Below are 16,419 nucleotides of genomic sequence, written 5' to 3'. Positions count from 1 at the left end.
ATATTCGGTTGCACAATCTATAAAATAGCGATGAAAAAAACAAAAAACAAAAACATTTTGACTTGAAGCATCGTTGCATTTTTTCTTTATTTAAAGCAGAAATTTACATGTATGACGGTCAAAGATATCGATCTTCTGTCGTACCCCCATTATTTTTTCAATTTTTAAAAACCCAGTATTGTATACAGTCAAAGGAGAGGAGTTTTGCTGTTAATAATAGTTGTCTGGTCTATATATTAGACGACCTCATTAAACCTCTATTTGAATATGACAGTTTGCTGGAAGCTTGGCTTCTATACATTTGCATTATCGATAGTTGCGTTTATTTTTACAATTTGTATAGACGTGGGTTAGAATAATGGCAAGCCATTTTGATCACAGTTTTAATTCCTTGCATTATGATATGCAAATCATCAGTTCTCTTAGACGGCCATAATCACAAATCCGTATATATATATGTAGTAATCGTAGATGTGAATTGGCCTTCCTCTTGATGCAACCAGATGAATATATATGTGCATCTCTATTCTGACCGTTTCCCTGCGTGTGCCACTCATTAATCATTTAAAACCACTCGGTCGCTCCATTTAAAATAGACGCTTTGAAGTCGGCGTATATATTCTCCCCCCTTGGCTTCTAGCCGCGCTCTTCTTCGCCCGCCTTTTTTGTTCTGCATATCGAATTGATGCACATCTGTCGGTCTGCTGAGCTTTGTAATAGACGGATATATAGTGCCACTAATACAACAGCTAATAGATCAGACGGTTGGCTCATCATCGCCATGGGGATCGATACGATTTGGCCGTAACTCGTACTTTGATATAGCCCTTTGACACACAAGATCATTTGTTATTGCATCTGCACAAACGAGATTGGCGCATAATAGCCTTCGCGATCTTATTGACCGTCATGTTGAAATTTTCCTTGAGTGCACCTTACATGTACGATGACGGCATGTGTAAGTTACTTGTAGAAATTTTCCCCCAACATTTTTTTTTCGCCTCCAATCCGCTTTTATTGTAACGATCGTCTTTTTTTTTTCTCTCTCGGAATTCCCCGAAGACGGAGATGAAAGATATAGGCCTATATAGTCCAAAGTCGAGTTATACGATCGCTAACTTTTTGGGAGTAGAGGTTTAAACGAATCAATAGCGGGACCACAATGAACTGTGAAAGGACGGTCGCGTCTTGACGCATCGCCCAACTTGATGGAGCCATTCACGCGCTAATTGGTGTTGGCTGAATGGTGTAGTGTGGTGGTAGTGTGTAACGTCTATCTTAGTCTGATCGTTCGAGTTCATTTTCGGATCTAATCAACGTGTTGTGCACAAGGCGCGGCCGAACTCAGAAGCATAAAGTCTTACTTGACGACGGTTGTAAACTGGATTTTTAAAATCTATACAACGATGTTATTCTAGGTTCTATACGTTTTCTTGATTTCTATTTTAAAAGAATGAACTTTGAGTTCGTTGCAAAACGGATGATTAAATTTGGACTGAATAAGTTACTAAAATGCAAGATCTGCAAGTTGAGGCAGTCACAAAAGAATTTTCGTTATTGTGCCTTTTAACTTTATAAATTTATACTAGCAAGTTCACTTTACGAATGTAAGCGTCTCCTTGTCACTTTACTACTTGATTACTTTTTACTGCCTTTCTTTCTCTCCTATTTCATCTGGTCGCAGCACGTAGATTTACGTTGCCAGGAAACACGAGACGATCGATGAATGTTAGGGACGTCCTAAATGATGGTTTTCTTCAATATTTTAAACAGTCTTCAGTCTGTACTTGCTAGCAGCGAAAAAAGCTTTTTCGCGTTAAGGACTTAAAAGAGAGGTAAGAAAGTTACTTTTAAAAAATGTGGCAAACATGATGAGAATAAAGTAAAAATTACAGTGAGAAGTGGATAGCTACTAAACCAATAACTGCTTCCATCCACTGTTCGTTTATTTTGTGGCGCTCAATCAAGGTTGGAAATTATATTATTTGAGCCTAATTTTGTATTTTGTTTTTTCTTAAATATAGAACGATAAAAACGGTTGAAAGAGTATAAGTGATATAGATAAAACAGGCAACGCCGACATCTTTTGTTATTGTGCATCAGACCCAGTGTAACACAGAAGGTTGTTATTGCCTGCAAGTTGTAGGGTTGACAGCTTCTACCTCTGTGTTTGTTATGTGTAGACGTAAGATTAGCAGACACTGAAGAATACTAGCTTAGGGCGTATAGCGGCTGAGTCAGGTATCACTGGGGCATTGCGTTTTGACATGGAAGCTTGGTCCGATCTGGCTACTGCTTTAGACGAAAGTAATTTTTTTCTTAGCCGTACCAGGCGTGCCAGCAGCAGCAATAACAAAAATTTTAACGTAGTGTCAAAGCAACCCAAACAAACCAACAAAGGTTTTTGTCGTCGCAGAACAAAGTCTACGGGAAATATTATTGGTAAATTTAAATATTTCACAAGAAACTGCAAGTTTGTCACATTGAATTGATTGGGGCTCTGTGCAGACAAAGCTGGTAATTCGAGCAGCAATAGTGAAGCGGAAATGGAAGATTTCCGAGAACAGGCTCACTCCAGCGTGCAGCAGGTACTATACAAAGTGGAAGATATATTTTGATTTGACTGTTATACCTTTTTTGTCCTAGACTGAAACAGATGAAGGTAGCATCAAAGAAAAGGTGGCTCTGTCTGCCATGCCCTCTGGGCTACCATTCGCCATCCCGTGCTTGCAAACCTCTTCTTTTGGAGCACTAGCTAGTCCTTCCAGATCAATACTTGTGAAGACCACGGTACAACCACTGAGTGTTGCAGAGTCAGATTCACTCAATGAGACTGCCTCCCCATTGAGGCCTCATACAAGAAGGTAATCCAAATTGGTTAATAATTATTGTTGTCTGTCTCATGCTTTTTTGCTGTCTTGCAGGAAGCGGAGGTTTAAAAGGATGGCTGTTGATCCAGAGCCTGTGGTTCACGTTGGGCTGGAGTTAGATGAAGCAAATAGTCAACAAAATCTATCCTTGGTTGGTCAACAGAAAAGCTTTTCTTTCTCAACCTTTGCATCCTCCTCGATATTCGCGAAGCCCAGACAAAGAAAAGTCAAGAAGAAGCCAGTAAATGTTCAAAAGTATTATTCAAGCTATAAACAATTGTTTTTTAAACAGATTTTTCACCATAATTTTGATGGTTATAACATCCGTTTTTTTCTGAAAAGGGTACCAAGCATAATAATTGGTAAACGAAAGAGAAATGTGCGGGAAAGGAGTATCGAATGCGAGCTGGAGAAAATTAGTCTCAACTCGTCGCCTGACACGGGTACTGCATCCAACTTGTCAGCTGCCTGTTGCAGCGCCGCCTCGTTGGTTGTCGGTCATTTAAATAGCGACTCCATGGATCTGGATATGAAGCAGCTGTAATTCCCTAAAATCGAACAAATCGGAAAGACTTGATAAACATTTTTTTATTATTTTTTTAAATGCTTATAGCGAACAAATCAGCAGTAGTAGCGTTAGTGGTTCGGAAAGTGATCCAGGCTTCTATACCTATGACGACGGTCGTGAAGCGGATGATGAGCAGAGCGATTGGTATCAGGAAAACGGTCCCACGTGGGGTGTACCCGGAAATCCGTGGTGGGAGAGAGACAGCATTCCTCGTCAATTTCGCTTCCGTACGGCGGGCACCGTTGGAGGCGTTGAAGAACTTGAGGCTGACGATACCGACCAGGATGATGCCACTGGAGAGGAAAAGAAATTCCAGCAACTTCTTAAAGGATCGTGGCAGCACTTGAGCGACGAAGCTAAAGATGCCTACCGGTTACGCATGCAGAAGCTTCGAGATCGAATTGTAATCTAATCCGCGAACGAATTTCGTGAGTGTTCGTAACTTCATCTCTTATTCTCTAACCAGCCTGGGCGTGAAATCAGAGCTGGCCGGCGGCACTTGGGCGCTCAACGCGGACCTTCCTTTAGTATATTAACTTCTGCCAACGAGAAACTTTCGAGGTTCCTCCAGGACCCGGCTCAGAGCGAGTTGCGACTACATCCAATGCAGAAAAGTGAACGCGATCAATTGAGTCGCTTGGCTTCGCTCTATTCGCTGCAAATGCTCAGCGAAGGAGCCAGAGGTCTCAAGTGTCCCGTCCTGAAAAAGACGACGTTGGTTTCTAATTGAATCTTCGGCCACGTTAAAGTTTTTCGTTTACTCATTTCCTTTTTCGTTTTTTTTTAATTATAGCAACACGATGCAGGCAGTGCGCATTGATATGGATCGTTCGCCTTCGTTATGGAGTGACTTTAAACGCCAGAGGAAGACTCCTCCGGCGTCCGTCACATCAGAAAGTGAGATGCGTCCTCTGTGCTAAACATTTGGTAGAATAATATCACTTTTACCTTGGCACACTAGACGAAGCTCCTCCAATCGATGACAACAATATCGGCAGTCAAATATTGAAATGTATGGGCTGGACCCCAGGCAGTGGCTTGGGGCCTCAAGGAACAGGCCGAACATCTCCAGTTGAAGCTGTCGTTCGACCCAAGTATTTAGGTATGCTTCTACAGAATCTTAATATTTCTAGATTAAGTCAAATGGCGATTTATTGTTATTATTATTATTCATATTTTTTAGGTTTGGGTCATGGATCAAAATCTAATGTAAATGAGATAACTGTCGAGGAAGTGGCTTCCGTCGGGGCAGCCTCGATGGCTATGCTAATGTAAAATGACTGTGCCGACCTGATGGGAGGTCTTGAATCGTTGCACACAGGGGGGGTACCGAAGGCTTTCAAAGGCTGGTTGGTGGAATTAGTCACAAATGAATAATCTTGGACAAGTAATCGCCAATATTTGTATTTGCTTTTCTCTTACCGTGTACACTAAATAGTTTCCTGATCGAAAATGTAATGAACAGTCAGTTTGAAACGTACAATGCGGGGTTCTGGTTAATAGGGAAGAAATAGTTTTCTTAACTGGAACAACTAACCCGGAGAGAACATGCCCAATCAGGTGGAGGTTTGGAAAAACCTAGAGCTTCTGCTTCATCGTCTTTTTCATAAGGTTTCCTCAACACCTTAAGCAGCAGGTTAGTCAAATGAAAATCACCTTTCTCCGCTTGGCGGATTGCAGATTCGGCCATCCAATTACGTAGCACGTACTGAGGATTAACGCTGTTCATGATACGATGGCGCTCTTCTTCCGATGTTTGTGTTTCTTTTAGGCTCGCCTGGTACACACCGATGAACTCACTGAACCGACCATGGTTAGATACAGAATGCAGTGCCCAGTGCTCTTCGCTTAGCTCTATGTTATCTAGATGAATATCACCTAACTGTCGAAAGGTTTGAGTAAAATCAGCTCGCCGCTGCTGCATAATATCTAGGAGAAGTTGAATAAGCCCGACTTCGTCTTTGGCCGGCCGCGAAAGCCCCAATTTTCGTCTGAAGATGGACATGAACTGTTCTAGATAAATTTCATCGAATCGGTTGATTACGTCTGCTGTTTGTTTCTGTTCTTCAGCCGATAGAAGTGGTTGAAGAGCGTCAGCCAAGCAGGCTAAATTCCATTTGAAGATTTTTGGTTGATTGAGGTAGGAATAGCGACCCTCATCGTCGCTGTGGTTCGGCACAAATGATGGATTGTAAGAATCCAGAAAACCGAAAGGGCCATAATCGATCGTTATGGAAAGAAGACTCATGTTGTCCGTGTTTAGGACACTGCAATGTTTATAAAAACACAGTAAATATAACGCAGTCGGATTAATCATAGTTACCCATGAGTGAAACCATGAGCCATCCACTTGGCAACCAAAGCTGATGACTGTTCAACGACTGTTTCGAAGAACTTGACGTAATTTTCTCTTTCGACAGTGGGAATGTAATGTTCAATCGTGAAGTCAACAACCTGCTTCAGATTCAACTTCTCTTGCTCTCTAAGGAGGTAAAGGACGAATGGTATACTCTACAACCCCATACGTTACAAGTGGTTAGTTAGCTATTGCGTACTTTGCTAATATTTCGAGAGATCCGATGCGGAACCATGTGGGAGCAAGCCTGAGGACAACTGCTGCTGGCTCGTATTTCATCCTACCATTGTAAAATTGATCACGTACAACCATGTCTTTACTAACGACGACTGCAGCAGCCCTTGAAGTGGGTATACCTGTATGTTTACGTTGCATAACATTTTGGCCAATCATATCATTGACAATCATAGCATCAAGCCAAATATTTACCTAATGCATCCATTGCTTCTGAACATAAGAATTCTCGGATTGATGATCTTAGAACAGCTCGTCCATCACCATTCCTAGAGTAGGGAGTTTTCCCAGCTCCCTTAAGTTGCAGTTCCCATCGAGTCCCTTTACTTGTAAGGGAAAGGTAAATTGAAAAACAGCTATAAAAATGTCATAGAAATGAGTGATCACCTGTTAACATATTCCCCAATTGTTATTGCTCTACCATCGCCTAGCTGACCTGCCCAATAGCCAAACTGATAACCACCATATCGGTGTGCCAATGGTTCTGATCCTGGAAGCAACTGGTTGCCAGCAAGAAAGTTAGAAAAACTTGGATTCATCTCTTCATGTGGATCCAAATCCAGTAGATTTTTCAGAACATCTTGTGATGCAGAAACAAGCTGCAGTTCAGCTTTTAGGTGGGTTGGTGTGACACGGGAAAAGACACACCCTGTTACTCTCCTTACAAAATTTTCTCTAACAGGGTCAATGTTGAAATGAGTCAATAAATTTGGCTGGCTGAAACTCCATTCAGAGAGAGATTTCATTTTTAAACATTGGGTAGTGGTGCTACTTGAATATTTTGTAAGAAAAACTAGAAAACGTTGGGAGATATTTAAACACGTAGAGGAGGTAGATGTCAGAGATCTACCAGGAACCAAGAGGATAACCGCAAATATCGGGAATTGCATGGGATAGATACTAGAAACGTACTAAAACAATTATTAATGACCGGGATCTGTCTCAGCATATAACAAACAGAACAATAACAACAAGTTTACCCGAAGCCCTTCCCTTAGCCCTTCCCTTAGCCGAAGCAGGCTAGGCCCCGATCACATTCTAATCGGGGACACCGCTAAGCTTCCCCGATAAAAATGAATCGGGGAAGTTCGGTAAGGAACGGTGCTATAATCGGTGCTGCACCGATAGCACCGCTTCAGCCATAGAGGGTAAGTCTTACCAGTGACCTTGCGTTCTGATAGGCCATCGAGAATCACATGACTAGGGTCACATTTTGTTCTTGTTGGCCGCAGGGTAACTGTCAATTTAGATCACTATTCATTGATAATCGGGGAAAGCACCGAGCACCGAAATCACCGCACCGATAAAGATTATCCCCGCACCCAATCGACTAAAAAGTTCCCCGATTGGCTCGGGGCCGAGCGCTACAAAGACCCCTGGCCCTGGTTTCTCCACTATGGCTATTTTCCCTCTCAGAAAAGGGGTACCCTCTTGCAGTCTTGCGGGGAATACTATACAAAAAACGATGGTTTTGAGTCAGGGCGTAAGAGTGATTTTCCACCCGTGAGAGCGCCTCTTGCGAGTGTGTTGTTTTCTCTAAGAACATTTGTTCAAAAGCATAAAGGGTAACAAAAAGATGTCGAAAAGCCCCATATGCTCTGATTACACTCAAGGCTTCTACGGAACGCCGTTTGATCCATTTTTTTATAGACAACTCTTATCGCTAGCTGATCGTTTCTGTAGCAAATAAATAGCTAACTAGCACTGCTAAAAAACAACACTAATAGGAGGGATTTGAATAGACCACGCCTTCAACGAAGGAGGAGTCCACTACATATTGAATATATCGATCGATTGTTAGGCCCATTTCAATCGCTACCAGTGTGCCCACTTTTGGTGATTTCGGGCTGTCTGATGGTGTTCAAATGGTGTCAGAAAATAATGGTGAATTTTGTATTTTTGGGGAATTTTTGGATATAAAAAAAAAAATTATTTAAGTTGCTCAAATTTAAGGTTGAGATTTTAATTTTTAAAATTTTAATTAACCAAACTTGGCAACCGATGGGGTAGTTGTAGCTTGTACCTTGTAGGGAGTTGTAGCACACTGGCGACACTGTCTGCAAGTGCAAGACCACACAACTAACCAATGTCAACATTGCTAGTGGTGCTACTGTGCTAGTGCTAGTCTATATAAGTATATATGGTTGTTTAATGTTTACAACTAATTCAAAATGAGCTCTGAGTCCTCTGACGAAGTCGAGGAAGTTTCGTCAAGCCAGGGCCAGGCTAAGCGAAAGAAAACTCAAGTAATGGAGAATATAGTTAGACTAATTAATTTGAATCGGTGTGTAATTGTTAAAACTTTGTAATTTGTTATGTTATATCTCTAGGACAGTAAGTCATCCTCAAAAAAACCAAGACAGTTTAATCCAGATTGGCTAAATGAGAATAAGCATCCAAAATTTGCTAAGTCTCACTTTGGCGTCACAGATCGCTATGCGTTGTATAATATGAAAGTTGACGATTATTGGAAAGCAGTTCTCTCTACTCTAAATCCTTGCGGTGAACCCGTTTTCCCTAATCTAACTGAGTGCATGTACCTCTTGTTATGTTTGCCATTTAGTAACGCATCAGCCGAGAGGGTATTTAGTCATTTGAAGGAAGTCAAGGATGATAAGCAAAATCGGCAGGAGACTCCTACTACTGATGCAATTCTCAAAGCAAAATTTTGGATGTTGAATGAAGAAAAGTCAGCTTCAAAAATCCAATTTCCAAAAGAACTTGTCATTTTAGCCAAAAATGTTAAATCGAACGCACCAATTATCCATGAATAGTGCGCCGTTTTCCCTCATTCGTTAACACAGAATACCAAATTTAGAAATTGTTTTTAACACTTACAAGCAATGTTTAACCTGTAACTTTAATTTGAGTGTGTTTTAATTGATACATAAACAAGAATTAACGCTTTTCAACCTTTTAAAACGTTTTTTTGTATTAAAAACTAAAAAAAATTTGGTGGTGATTTTCTGGTGTTTTTGACTTTGGCGAATGGTGATTTTTCCGAAAATCTGGCAACTGTTTGGGAATTTCGACTACCAAGCAAGTGGGCACACTGATCGCTACTGTACAGTCAATGGCGGCATGGCGAAGACGCGCATTGGAACTTGGAAGTGGATGCATGTGCGACTTGATGTGGCCTTGCATGTGGGAGGCTCAATACTATTTCTGGACCTTTCAGAATCTTATAATTGGCCAAAGTTTGATACGAGATTAATTTATACGTCGTCCTGTCACATTTCAAATTCTATGGTTCATAATTCTTTTTCTTTAACAGAGCTCTTTTCCAGACAGTGGCTTCTCATTTCTATTGTCATACCAGCGATCAGATTTGATGTTTCGAATTGTTTTGGGTTGCTAAAGCAAGATTGACTTTCTACGATGCTTCCACCAACGTGCATGGTCGCCAAACTTTTTCGTTGTGTCGGACTGTAAATCCGGAAGATAAACGTCGAATTATTGGCGATATGTTTGTCAAAGTGATAGATAGAACGGCTAACGATTTAAATGTCACTTGGGATAATCTACTTCTCGGACAAGGTATCAAACTTCTCTTTTTTTGTTGTTGCATGTATCTTATTGCCTAATATTCTATGTCATCATATATGAAAATATTATAGTTTCTTTGAGACTGGATTTAATTGGGGCCGCTTCGCATATGGTTTCTTCGCGCGCTGATGCCATAAAGACTCATCATAACGATTCCGAAATGATTCGTCAGTTGCGCATTTACGGTCGTGTAGTAGAACCTCTTAAAGGTAATTGCGTTGTAGCATTCCAGTAAGATCTTTACCCTTTTCGCAATTTTTCCCAATAGATTTCATTTCCATAAAGATGAAGTAAGGTCTTAGGTTGTGAGCTGGGTCTGTCCACAGTATTACTGGAATATCACCCATTTCCTGGTCCTGGTTATATATTTATATTTAGTTATATTATTATTCTTAAAACCCAGAGGTGTTCTTCACTTTTCAGGGGATTGATTGATGATACTTGTTGATTAATCCACGAAGAATGGATAACTGGAGGGTAATAAAAGTTTAAAATGTAATTCCTCGTGGCATTTTCATTCATGCATACGGGGCAGCTCGGGAGCAGACAAACCATTGAAAGGGCCTTGCGTAGTCTAGCTGCATCCAGCCAGATACTAGTAGAACCCAAAACATTGTTTTGACAAGTACTGTCATATTTCGGTTGCAGGTTTTCACTAAATACCAAGTAAGTAAGTGGTTTAATCGTGTTAAATGTATGATTTTTCGATTCAAGTCTATTTAGGTGTCAGAACTGAAATTGTACTTTCAGAACTTTTAAAACACCGCATAGCTTTTATTAACAATAGTTTACTTTTACAACTATCAAAATCTTGTTAACCATTTGAAGGAGAACAAAGTTCATTTTTTAGATTTCCGGAATTTCAATTTACGGTTTTACTTCTGGTTTTAAAATACCAAATAACTCCTTATTTGTGGGTCTGTCAGATAAAAGATTCACATTTTCGTGATCCTCGTCTAATTTGGGGTCGATTCCATGTATAAACTCAAAATACCCCAAAATCGTCAAAAATCGCAATTTTCCTGAACTAGTTCATGAAAAATCGCGATTTTTGTCAAATCCGACTTTTAGCAAAAAACAAGTTTTTCCCATCCCAAATTTAATAAGGATCACGAAAATTCTACTCATTTTGTTATGGGATCATTATTTCCTGAGATATTGGCTACTTCCGGTTACTTCCGAAAAATTTGCGTGACAATATGCAAAAAGTAAAAATTGAGCTTTAATGTTCTAACAATTTCAAATACTTTTCTCGCATTCGTTAGGGTGTGGTAGCTATTATTCCGTGTTTTTCTTGCTTTCAACACTACAGGCTGATCCTACGAGCTACGACAGTTTTACCTACAAATGTTTAGCCGTTTCGTGCTGCAACTAGTATTCTATTTTCTAGGATGTAATGCCTAAAATTGGAATTCAGCTATCAGAGATTAACAAAATTCAAGTACTCTAAAGCAAGTATTGTACCGTTTTCAACATTCAAAATAAAATATAATTTTTGGTTCTAGGCGGAAACTCTAGATGGCATTTTTGTGCGTTTATGATGAAGATTATGAGTGACAAGTTTAATGGGTGTTTGTTTCGTTACGCTGTTATGTGTTTCAAAGGATTTTTCGTCAAAAATTTACGGTATGTTGATATCTATTCAGTATTGCTATCGTTGGGTATATATTGAATAGGACACCCTTGAAATAGATTGCTTTTTGTCTGTGTTGGTGTTTCGCCTTGTCAGCTATGCTAGCTGCTGAACCAGCAGCCTGCATTCCTGCTATCAATGTACCATAAGAGATCCTGACATTTTGAGAAGGCCACTATTGCTTACATGAAGATCACCATCCAGTTCAAGTACTGTTAATGGACCTCAAGCCTTTTGTTTAAGTTTAGTGATGTGTTCTCTCGTCAGTCAACGACAGAGTCTTCATCTACTTTGTGTTGCTAACCATCCACCCTCAGCATCCCAGGTATCCAGATTTCCAAGTTTCTCTGATTAGCCAACCATCATCAAAACCCTTCAGCTCTTCAATGTGGTATTTCAGAACATAACTTCTCTTCCACTAAACACATCTGTAACCATTTTCTCTACACAGGCTTCTCTTCCTCTCTTCTTAATCTGCTGAATGCCAACATTGAATAAGATTCATCATCATTGCCTTTCCATGGTATTTTAATTTGGTGGATTATCTGGATTTCTCATTTTTAATAAATTTCCCGATAGGGATTCTATCAAAACTCGCATTTCCCAACCCCCTGATACAGGCACCCCTACCCTTCTACAACGACCGGTGGATCGACCGACACTTTTTCTGAGACTTTACCCCAGAGATGGCGCTGATGGCGCGGCGATTTCAGGGGTGTCTACACTAATCTTTCGTTCGTTTTTTTATTTTAGATGCTGTGCCGCTGAGATTGGTCTCCTTTTGTAGAGGAAATAACGCAGCAGCTCCCGGTCGAGTCCCCGTTTTTATCGGCTGAATGGCAAAGGAGTGCGGAGCAGTTTAGTCGGCCCATTCGAGTCGATTTCAGGGTCTCGTACGTATCTTTTATACGTTTTCTTATTTTAGATGCTGTGGCGCAAAACTTGATGTCATGTTGTACAGGAGATAACGCGGAGATTAACGAAGGGGTCATGTGAATTATCGGCTCAACGATAAAGGAACACGGAGCAATCTAAGAGCGACTCGAAGTTTTGGGAGATTTTTTTTCAGAGAGATGGCGCGTCGGTCATGAAGATAGGGAAAAATAAGGCCGCGAAGTTGTTTTCAAGGCGGGGCTTTGAGCGTCGCCTGGCAACGGACTGGTTTTTCCACCACAGGCCGTGTGAGGCTGTCAACATGGTCGCACTACATATGTATTAAGGTAACACCTATTGCACCTCACACAGCGTTGCCAAACTATATAAATTTTTCATTTATTTTATTTTTTATTTTTTTCCCCCCTACTCCCTTAACTCTGATTAAGATACTTATTATAATTTAAAATCCGAATGGAGCTTCTTTCTTTTTCATTTGTTTGTTTCCCAAAGTTAATTTACTACCGCTAGATGACGTTTAACTTGACACTAGTTCGTCCAGTTTGAACGTTTCCTAAACAAACTGTTTGCCCATCGATATAACTAACTTGCTCTACTTCATTACTCACAGCCTCAGTCGTCAGTTTTTCCGGAAGAGCAAATGGTTTCCGGGTTTCTGTGTGGCGAATTGGCGTCCAGGCTGTACCCTATCGGGAACTTCGTGAACGGAGTGAGGGCCCCTAGTCTTTGTTGTGTACACGGAAATTTTCAATGTTAATCCTGCTGTTCTTCTCACCGTTACTTAGCCAGCTCACATGGATAGGCTTTAACAGCATCTCCATTTTTTGGTATTTTAAGTTTCTATATTATGGAGCATTGTTGTGTTGTAACAAAAACTTCTATGGTAGGACTGCAAATATTCATCTTCCTTCGGTACGACTCTGCCGTTTTGACAATTTCGGCAGTTTCGCCCCCAGTGGACCACACGCGTAAGTTCTTTGTCTTTTTCATCGTTTTATCAGACAAATGCCATTTTCCGCTCAAAATCACTTACTTCTTTTTTTGCCTCATTTCATCTATTTAGAACTACATTTTCTTCGTCTTCCTGTCGTTGTTGTCTACGACTTCACCTCATCGCTGTCTTCGTTGATGTCTTCGCCTTCATCTCCGTCTCGTCGTCTTAGTCGTCTTCTCCTTCATCTCCGTCTCGTCGTCTTAGTCATCTTCGCCTTCACCTCCGTCTCGGCGTCTTCGCCGTCTTTGTCTACGCCATCACCTCGTCGCCGGCTTCTCTTTCGCCCTTCACGTTGGGATTACATTACAGAAACAGAACATGAATCAGTAAAAAATTCTTTGTGATACTCATTTAAAATAGTAAAACATCTAGTAAATTGTGATCCAATTCTCCCGCTCAAGATATTCTTTCCACAAATAAAACCAATAGAAATCAGTAAGATATCATGAAGATATAAATAATAGAAGTAAATGATGCAGCAAATATTCATACTGCTCTCTCTTTTTACCATGTCACCACCACTCAGAGTGTAATCTATATTAATATATCTTTGACCTATCTTTGCAATGACACTTGGTTGGCATTAGACATTAAGGCATGCAATGACCCTTTTCGTAAGAAGCAGGAAAAGCTTCCTGCATCAAGAGTCATTTCAAAAAATATATAGACACAAACATCCAAGAGAAGATATTTCATTTCATACTACCTACCCTTATGATTAATAACAATTTAGCTAACATCAACATGTCATAGAGCTGCATGTGTAAGCCAAACCAAAAATACTGTTGGTTTGTCATTTCAAGCTTGTTTATACGAACCCATCATTGTGCAGTTCTGCATGAAGGGCAGAAATTTCCATAATTTCAATTAGAATATTTTCTGAGGGATCGGTGTATTTAAGAAGTGCATCATAACACTGCTGATATGGACCATACCTGAAGAAATGCAAACACTGTGAGACATATGATCACAAACAAAAACTAAAAGAAATAATGGGCAAATATACTAGGGGCCCTCACTCCGTTCAGGAAGTTCCCGATAGGGTACAGCCTGGACGCCAATTCGCCACACAGAAACCCGGAAACCATTTGCTCTTCCGGAAAAACTGACGACTGAGGCTGTGAGTAATCAAGTAGAGCAAGTTAGTTATATCGATGGGCAAACAGTTTGTTTAAGAAACGTTCAAACTGGACGAACTAGTGTCAAGTTAAACGTCATCTAGCGGTAGTAAATTACCTTTGGGAAACAAACAAATAAAAAAGAAAGAAGCTCCATTCGGATTTTAAATTATAATAAGTATCTTAATCAGAGTTAGAACCCTGCATCAGGGTTCTATGACTCTGATTAGGGGGGAAAAAAATAAAAAATAAAATAAATGAAAAATTGATATAGTTTGGCAACGCTGTGTGAGGTGCAATAGGTGTTACCTTAATACATATGTAGTGCGACCATGTTGACAGCCTCACACGGCCTGTGGAAAAACCAGTCCGTTGCCAGGCGACGCACAAAGCCCCGCCTTGAAAACAACTTCGCGGCCTGATTTTTCCCTATCTTCATGACCGACGCGCCATCTCTCTGAAAAAAAATCTCCCAAAACTTCGAGTCGCTCTTAGATTGCTCCGTGTTCCTTTATCGTTGAGCCGATAATTTACACGACCCCTTCGTTAATCTCCGCGTTATCTCCTCTACAACATGACGTCAAGTTTTGCGCCACAGCATCTAAAATAAGAAAACGTATAAAAGATACGTACGAGACCCTGAAATCGACTCGAATGGGCCGACTAAACTGCTCCGTACTCCTTTGCCATTCAGCCGATAAAAACGGGGACTCGACCGGGAGCTGCTGCGTTATTTCCTCTACAAAAGGAGACCAATCTCAGCGGCACAGCATCTAAAATAAAAAAACGAACGAAAGATTAGTGTAGACACCCCTGAAATCACCGCGCCATCAGCGCCATCTCTGGGGTAAAGTCTCAGAAAAAGTGTCGGTCGATCCACCGGTCGTTGTAGAAGGGTAGGGGTGCCTGTATCAGGGGGTTGGGAAATGCGAGTTTTGATAGAATCCCTATCGGGAAACTGTACCATTCTAATGATGCCAATTGACAATCCGCTAACATACCATGAAAATGGTAAAGTTCTGTGAAAAAGAGGAATCCTTCCAGTTGGCCTGAAAACATGGCAAATTTCAATCATGACAAAGAAAAACCTCAGATATTAATTAAAAAATAATAACAATAAAAATAAAACATACAATAAGCATAGATAAACTCAAAACCATCCTCAGGAATGAATGTGTTGTTTTCCACCGACTAATTGTTGTTGCCACATTTGGTTGACTTAGTCACATGCGACTCATTCCATGTTTGGACATAACAGACTAGGGGCCCTCACTCCGTTCAGGAAGTTCCCGATAGGGTACGGCCTGGTCGCCAATTTCCCATAATATCTCGGAAACCGTTTGCTCTTCCGGCAAAACAGACTCCGTATACATGTCCTATGAGGCGTAAGCTGATCATCAACGCCTTCATCCCGCCTTTCCACTTTTGTCAAAATCGGCCAAAAATGACATCTCTTGAAATTCTCCAAAAATCAGACGGTATAATCGAAATTGAACGCTGATTTCGATTTAGTCATTGGTTTTCTCTTTAGACTAGCCGTTTAAAAAATTAACGAAAACAATTCTGTTAGCGCACCAACTTCATTCATGGTTTTTAAAATGTAAATGAAAAATTATAAGACCAATAGAAAAATAAACTGGATTTCCGTGATTTTCATTCAATTCTGAATCTAAATCATGTATTTGAAGCCAAATTTGAAATTTGGTCAAAAATGAAAAAGTGGGAAGGGTATAGCCTTCCCACTTTTGTCAAAATCTACCAAAAACGACATCTCTTGAAATTCTCCAAAAATCACATGGATTAATCGAAATTGAACGCTGATTTCGATTTAGTTATTGGTTTTCTCGTTAAACCAGCCGTTTCAAAAATTAACGAAACAGTGCTGTTAGCGCAACAACTTAATTTAGGGTTTTTAAGGATTAAATCAAAAACTATAAGACCAATAGGAAAATAAGCCAGATTTTCGTGATTTTCATTCAATTTTGATTCGAATTCATGTATTTTAAGCAAAATTTGAAATTTGGCCAAAAATGAAAAAGTGGGAAGGGTATAGCCTTCCCACTTTTGTCAAAATCTACCAAAAACGACATCTCTTGAAATTCTCCAAAAATCACACGGAATAATCGAAGTTGAACGCTGATTTCGATTTAGTTATTGGTTTTCTCGTTAAACCAGCCGTTTCAAAAATTAACGAAACAGTGCTGTT

The 16,419-nt window shown here is 40.2% G+C and overlaps 2 protein-coding genes and 2 long non-coding RNA genes across 7 annotated transcripts; 2 read left to right on the top strand and 2 right to left on the bottom strand.

The window, feature by feature from the left end:
* The first annotated feature begins 2,095 nt into the window (after positions 1-2,095).
* Positions 2,096-4,918, top strand: LOC116930825 (G patch domain-containing protein 2). Its single transcript, XM_032938225.2, has 10 exons — positions 2,096-2,442; positions 2,509-2,588; positions 2,647-2,864; positions 2,925-3,125; positions 3,213-3,410; positions 3,484-3,841; positions 3,905-4,152; positions 4,232-4,335; positions 4,400-4,540; positions 4,622-4,918. Exons 1-10 carry the CDS (start codon positions 2,268-2,270, stop codon positions 4,711-4,713), a joined length of 1,815 nt encoding a protein of 604 aa, XP_032794116.2. The 5' UTR covers positions 2,096-2,267; the 3' UTR covers positions 4,714-4,918.
* On the bottom strand, positions 4,827-7,053 carry LOC116930826 (protein adenylyltransferase SelO, mitochondrial). Of its 2 annotated transcripts, none has more exons than XM_032938226.2 (5): positions 6,416-7,053; positions 6,224-6,354; positions 5,994-6,150; positions 5,762-5,920; positions 4,827-5,705 (listed from the first exon to the last, which is right to left on the bottom strand). In XM_032938226.2, the coding sequence occupies exons 1-5, from the start codon at positions 6,916-6,918 to the stop codon at positions 4,958-4,960; spliced, it is 1,698 nt and encodes a 565-aa protein (XP_032794117.2). In that variant the 5' UTR covers positions 6,919-7,053; the 3' UTR covers positions 4,827-4,957. The 2 variants fall into 2 exon arrangements, with proteins under 2 accessions (XP_032794117.2, XP_045024490.1); XM_045168555.1 differs by having other exon boundaries at positions 6,224-6,349; positions 6,416-6,558.
* Positions 7,054-7,953: 900 nt separating this feature from the next.
* On the top strand, positions 7,954-13,667 carry LOC123476823. 3 transcript variants are annotated; one of them, XR_006651692.1, is made up of 13 exons: positions 7,954-8,274; positions 8,359-9,225; positions 9,303-9,565; positions 9,646-9,783; positions 9,843-9,927; positions 9,998-10,240; positions 10,887-11,015; positions 11,080-11,200; positions 11,267-11,598; positions 11,659-11,730; positions 12,891-12,928; positions 12,989-13,069; positions 13,165-13,667. It is a non-coding gene; the product is annotated as an uncharacterized LOC123476823 (long non-coding RNA). The 3 variants fall into 3 exon arrangements; XR_006651691.1 differs by having other exon boundaries at positions 12,887-12,928; XR_006651690.1 differs by lacking the exons at positions 7,954-8,274; positions 8,359-9,225; positions 9,303-9,565; ... (5 more) ...; positions 11,267-11,598; positions 11,659-11,730 and adding an exon at positions 12,253-12,427 and having other exon boundaries at positions 12,712-12,928.
* A 303-nt stretch (positions 13,668-13,970) lies between these two features.
* On the bottom strand, positions 13,971-15,474 carry LOC123476824. Its single transcript, XR_006651693.1, has 3 exons — positions 15,347-15,474; positions 15,178-15,262; positions 13,971-14,030 (listed from the first exon to the last, which is right to left on the bottom strand). It is a non-coding gene; the product is annotated as an uncharacterized LOC123476824 (long non-coding RNA).
* Between the last annotated feature and the right edge of the window lie 945 nt (positions 15,475-16,419).

Source organism: Daphnia magna, linkage group LG1 (assembly GCF_020631705.1).
Source record: "Daphnia magna isolate NIES linkage group LG1, ASM2063170v1.1, whole genome shotgun sequence".
NCBI lineage: Eukaryota > Metazoa > Arthropoda > Branchiopoda > Diplostraca > Daphniidae > Daphnia > Daphnia magna.
The sequence above is the reverse complement of the archived record's forward strand: the minus strand, read 5'-3'. Positions and strand labels throughout refer to the sequence as shown.